The sequence below is a fragment of the Alligator mississippiensis genome, chromosome 5 (genome assembly GCF_030867095.1).
Source record: "Alligator mississippiensis isolate rAllMis1 chromosome 5, rAllMis1, whole genome shotgun sequence".
Lineage (NCBI taxonomy): Eukaryota > Metazoa > Chordata > Crocodylia > Alligatoridae > Alligator > Alligator mississippiensis.
Window position 1 is genome coordinate 161,775,498 of NC_081828.1, and position 6,444 is coordinate 161,781,941.

General features: G+C 50.4%; 1 protein-coding gene across 1 annotated transcript; it reads left to right on the forward strand.

The window, feature by feature from the left end:
- The first annotated feature begins 1,020 nt into the window (after positions 1-1,020).
- FERD3L (Fer3 like bHLH transcription factor) lies at positions 1,021-1,578 on the forward strand. The gene has a single exon (XM_006263556.2). It carries the CDS (start codon positions 1,021-1,023, stop codon positions 1,576-1,578), a length of 558 nt encoding a protein of 185 aa, XP_006263618.2.
- Positions 1,579-6,444: the final 4,866 nt, after the last annotated feature.

Below are 6,444 nucleotides of genomic sequence, written 5' to 3' on the forward strand. Positions count from 1 at the left end.
TCCAGTTTAGTCTGAAGCTTTGCTCTGCACAACTACTGGAAATCAATCAATTGAGTCTGGTGTGCCTAGGACCAGTACATATCTAAATACAGTAGATGGGGTGTGAAGTGGAAACCACGAACCCTTCTGTCCTGCCAAAGACATAACCTGCCAAATGAAAGCTACTTCAGCAGGGCTCTGGTTAGAAGGAAAAAACAAATCCTATTGTTATCAGTGAATTACTTTAGCTTGACTTAAGCACCGAGGGGAAGGGCTCTAATAGCCGAGGTATTGTTGGAGCAGACTGCATTAAGCAAGCAGTAAAAGCCCATCTTCTTCTCAAGTGCAGAAAAGCGTTTCACATCAAGCGTTTTGAGACCGCTTGAAACAAAATGGGCTTTACAAGGCAGTGTTTTACTGCCCTGCTGGAGAGTTGTTTGAACTCCATTTGAAGGAGAGAAAAAAAAAAGAGGACGATTCCAACAGTTACAATTGGGAATGCAATACTGGGTCCCCTACCATGCTTACTTAGGCTAATGGAGGGCCTGTCATTCAGCTCCCATTGCACTGGGATACAGGGCAAACATTCCCCGGTGACCCTCCACATGCAGGTCCCCTCTTCAGGACATCATTAAAAGCATGCATGCACTTGTCTGACATCAATTGGCAGCCTCGCTTGCCAGGTTCAGAGATCTCAGGCAGGCAGCGGGACTAGCTCAGAAGAGAACAATCCTGGCTGCTCGGGCTTTCAAGAGCCTGAAAATCATTTGGTTGCGGGTGTGTGAGGAGGTACAAAGGCGCTCAGCAGGTAAGAGCCGGGGGCTGGTGCCAAGAAGGAACCGGCCTTGATCGCCCGGCCCGGATTGAGTCGCTCTCGCTGCAACACCCACGCGTCCCCGAGGGGCAGCCTGTCTCCTCTCATCAGCATTAAGGAGCAGCAGTGCCCGGCCGTCCCTTTTTTGGTCCTGCTAATCCTGTTATCTGTTGGGTTATAAATATTTAACGCCGTTCGCCCGGGGATGCTACCCTCGGGGAAGTGAGATGTCAACCAGCCTCCTCCCGGCCCTCGAGCGCCCGGGGAGAACCGATGACATCCGCAGCAGAGCCCAGAAAATGGCTCGTCAGGAAGGGCTGGTGGGAGCCTCGGTGCTGGGCTTCGTGGCCGACCTGTCGCTGGGCTCTCCCGCGGGCCCCCCAAGGGGCGCGGCCCGCCTGGACCTCTACGAGCTCGCCCCCGGGCCCCCCTTTGGGGACACAGCCTTGGCCCTGCGCCAGGGGCTGCCTCTGAGCACCTTCGGGGATGGGGACCAGGAGGAGGAGGAGGAGGAGGAGGCGGCGCAGAGGCGAGGGGCCACGGCCCTCCTGGACAGACCCAAGCGAAAGCGGGTCATCACCTCCGCCCAGCGCCAGGCGGCCAACATCAGGGAGAGGAAGAGGATGTTCAACCTCAACGAAGCCTTTGACGAGCTGAGGAAGAAGGTGCCCACCTTCGCCTACGAGAAGAGGCTGTCCAGGATAGAGACCTTGCGCCTGGCCATCGTCTACATCTCCTTCATGACGGAACTGCTGGACAGCTGCAGCCAGGAGGAGGCGAGCTAGAGGGGCGTCCCCAGCCGGGCGGGCCGCCCCGGGGCGCCGGGGAGGGGCTGGCACCTCCTCGCCCGGCTCCTGCCTCTCTGGCACGGGCGCCAGGTCTAGACACGCGGCTGCCAGGGCTAGGATGGGTAGCACATGACTCGGGGGAGGGCAAGGGCCGAGCTGTGCGCTGCTCCCCCCCGGCCCCAGACCTTGATGGCTGCATCGGGGCCTGGGAGGGTGCTCCACACTGCGGCGCTAGAACCGCTTTATCAAACACATCCTCAGAGTTTTAGACGGGAAAATAAAGGCATCTCATGTATCCAACGGCAGCTAAGGACTCAGACGTCTCATTGGACGGCGGCAGCTGATGCTCGCGGAGTCTTTCGGGGAGGGGAGGGAGGGCTTTTGGTTGACCCTCGGCTTAAAAAAGAAGCCCTCCCTCCCTCCCTCCGCGCGTCCGCCCCGCCCGGAGCTGCAGCTTGCAAGAGGGAGCGGGGCTTGCCCCCGCCCTCCCGCGCCCTCTGCCCGCAGCTTTCGAGGGGGGCAGGGGCACGGCTCAAGGGAAACTTTAATAATTTTGGCATTAGCTCCTCGTGCCTCCGAGGTCACGGGCGGGCGAGTGGCGGCGAGAGCCAGGGACGAGCGAGGAGATGGGCGCGAAGGGGGGCTGGGACACGTCGGCGCGGGGAGCGGGGAGCGGGGCCGGGCGCTCTCGCCTCTCGGCCCAGAGCAGACGGGCAGCGCGGGGCTGCGCGGAGCGGGGTGCACGTGCAGGCCCCGCACCGTGTCCACCTGCCATGCCGGCGGGTCAGCAAACCCGCCAGCATCTCACTGCAAGCGCTCCGAGATGCCCGGGATTAGCAAGTACTTCAGCCGGCTGTAAAGATCCTCTGCGTTGCTATTCTAGCTCACAGTCTGCAGCCATCCTCCGCATCCTGCTTGCCTCCCCGCAAGGCACACGGCCTTTTCCTCAGGGCTTCCCTGCAACTGATGTCTGACCCCTTTCTTACTCGTTTCACATCGGTACATACAGAGGAGGGTTATTTTCCTACATCTGCACACAAAAGCCCGAAATGAGAGCAGGTGCCGTCCCGATCTGGTTTTCGTTGAACTTGCAAACACAGCTTCCATGACAGGGAGCGGCGCAGGCTGGGATCACCCTGGCACCACTGGACATTTGCACTGAAGTGACTGTGGATTTACGCCATTCGAACTGAGATCGGAATCTGGCCCTAGCATCCTGTTCATATCATTTCTTGAAAGTTTTTTTTCAGTTTCTGTTAGGCTTATTACCATCATTTCTCTTTTTCACCTCTTACTATTAATATTACCATTAACACTTGTATTACTTTATACTTGTTTCCATTTCTTTTTCCTTCTTTTTTAGTTCTGATCTCCCTGATCAGTTGCCCTAAGTTGTTGGAAGGTTATTTTCTATGCCACACTAGGCTGGCTACTGCTGCTGGAATGTCACTGGAAACAGGTGCTTCCTTCCGCCCCTCACCCGCTTTCCTCCTCCTCCCCCCTCCACAATATTCTTTGCTAAAAAGAAGGGGGGGGGGGGGCGGGAGGAAGGCCTAGGAATGAATCAACAAATTTCGAAATGGTCCAGATGAATTGGGATGTTCCCACTGTGTAAAGCACAGAGAAGACAAGTTCCTTAGGGATAAACAAATATGCAATTAAGATTTTCATTTTTAATATTAATAACCTCTATATAACTATGCATTCCACAGAAAGACAGCACTTCACGTCATCATTTTCATTGCCTGTGTCAATGGATAAAATTAGAACTCTCTAACCCATCCTATTTTAAGTAGAAAGATTCATAATGTAAACATGCCTGTGACAGATAATTCAAAAATTATTGGTTTTCTCTTCTTGGTTTAATAACAAAACATTGGAACACATTCAAGATCCAAGCTCTTTTGATACTTGTGCTGAAGACTAAGAAAAAGCAGAGAGCAGGCTCTGTGTTCTCATCTTCAGATATGAACCTAAATCCTGATCCTGCATTATTAATTATTAGGATTATTAAACAAATCATTGGGAATTTGATACCAGTAAATTAGAGTTCTGGTAGTGAAATTCCTCTTTGAGCCACTGATTTAAAATAAAATAAATTAAACCACAGTGCATGCCAAAGAAAGAAACATGTAAACACACAGAGCAAATATCAGGGCCATGAGTTGTTATAAAGTACCACAGTGCCATTGACACCAAGGAAGCTATTCTGTATCTATTTACATGACAAGAGGTTCTGGTAAATATTGTCCCCCAAATCAGCTACTAATTGAAAGGGCCTGGCTGTGGTAGTCTCAGTTTTTTATCATTAGTGGATATCTTTGTAAAGAGAAGGATTTTTTATAATACCAGTGGTTGACATCAGCAGTCCCTCAATACAAAGGGTGGGGAAGTCTTCTTGTAAATAGATACATCACTAGTGAACCTGAGAAGGCCAATCTGAGATCTGCATTTCAGATGTAGTAAATCATTCTGGGAAGGTGTAGTAGATCCTGGTGATGTCAGATCACAGCTCTTTTCCCCTTTTCTCTCTCATTTATCTGCCTCCATATTGAGAGGAGTTTGATCAAAATATTCAGAGCTTTGTTGTCCACCATGGCACAACTGGGTGCTTGACCTCTCCCAGGTATTGATGCCATGAATATGGCATTCCCTCAGATTGGCCTTCAAGTTGTCCTTGAGTCTTTTCTTTTGCCCATGTCCCATCAGTGAGTTGGGATTTTAGGACCTGTTTTGGGAGCTGGCTGTCAGGCATCCTTATAACATGTCCTGTACACCAGAGCTGGATTGAATGAAAGTGGTGGTTATCTTGGATTTGGAATATAATCAGTTGATATTAAAGAGACTCCCATCTATGCAATACTGGATGCTGACTCCATATGTAGGTCTATCAGCAATGACATAGCAATGAGATAGATACAGAACAGTAATCAAGGAGTCCATTTCCTAGCCGTTGCTTAAGATTGTTGTTGTCATGTCATTATGAAGAAGTCTCCAAATCTCGTCAGGATCTTTCATAGGGCCACAACCTTTTTGCTGGTAGCCCCCACCCTTTGCTGGTCCCCCCCCACACTTTAATGCTATATGTGTCAGGGTGCTTTTAAACCTTCTCAGAGGCATTGGGCCTTGGCTGCAGCCAAGGCTTAGGACTTCAACTGGGGTGTGCCAATGCTCCTGCTGGGACCAAAGCCAAAGGTTCCTGGTTAAAAGGTCTTGCCCTTCTGCGCAGGGTCAGACTGATCAGCATATTTCAAGTCAGGAAGGAATTTTACCCCATGGTCAGATTGGTACAGACTGGGCAGGTCTACAAGTTCATTAATGTGCCTTAGATACTGCACATTTAATTTACTTCCTTAATGAAGTACTAACTAAATGCACAGTATCTAAAATTATTGTGCAGTAGCTCCAGCACACAGTTATTTAGTGACACATACTGCACATTAGCCTAATAACACTGTGCAGTAGGTTATTAGCACAGTTTTTGCCATGACACGCTACTGTGCCGTGTTATTAGGCTAATGTGCAGTAAGTGTCTTGTGTAGATGCACCAGCTGTGTGTGTGTGTGTGTGTGTGTGTGCTGATGGGGGGGGTGTTGTCTTCCTCTGTAGCAGGGGCCATGGCTCGCTATCAGGAACCTCTTCAGCATATAATGACAACATTTTATAGAAGCAGGACATTGGCTACCACAATTCCCCTCGTTTACCTGTGGCAGGTCTATGTTGTGTCATGGTTGATGGTAGTCTTATGTAGAATTTATATTATGATTGTATTGGGATGGTTTGGATAGGGATGATACTGCCTCAGGCAGGGAGCTGAACTAGATGACCTCTGGAGATCCCTTCCAGCCCTATGACTCTAACCTTGATGTAGTGGAGAGGCTTGTGCAACCAATAACCTTGAAAGTGATGCTGCCTGGAGTTTACTGATAGGGTCACTGTAAGCAGGTCGCTTACTCTTCTTCCTCCTTAAGGCTAGTCAGCTCTGAGTTTAGATCTCCAATAAATTTATTTTACATGGGGCAAACTTGTTTCCACAGCAAACAAAGCAAACAACAAAATAAGGAAATGTGTAAACAACAAACCCAAAACCTGTGATCTTTCTTCAGACCTAGAGAGGGGCAGCCCATGCTCTGTGCTTCTTCATCAGCACGTTGGTTTGCTGTCTTCTTGCCCTCTGCTCCTGGCGTTCTTAACTGGCTTTCTAGCTTCACCCTCATTCACTGGTCATCAGTTTCAGCTGACTCAGAGAAACCATAAGACCATTTCTATAACCAGGTTACGAAACGCCTGGACGAAGGAGGAGGGGTGGATGTCGTACACTTAGACTTCAGGAAGGCCTTCGATACGGTATCCCACCCCATACTGGTGAACAAGCTAAGAGGCTGTGATGTGGATGACTGCACAGTCCAGTGGGTGGCAAATTGGCTGGAAGGTCGCACCCAAAGGGTCGTGGTGGATGGGTCGGTCTCGACCTGGAAGGGTGTGGGCAGTGGGGTCCCGCAGGGCTCGGTCCTTGGACCGATACTCTTTAATGTCTTCATCAGCAACTTGGACGAGGGAGTCAAATGTACTCTGTCCAAGTTTGCAGATGACACAAAGCTATGGGGAGAAGTGGACACGCCAGAGGGCAGGGAACAGCTGCAGGCAGACCGGGATAGGTTGGACAAGTGGGCAGAAAACAACAGGATGCAGTTCAACAAGGAGAAATGCAAAGTGCTGCACCTAGGGAGGAAAAATGTCCAGCACACCTACAGCCTAGGGAATGACCTGCTGGGTGGCACAGAGGTGGAAAGGGATCTTGGAGTCCTAGTGGACTCCAAGATGAACATGAGTCGGCAGTGTGACAAAGCCATCAGAAAAGCC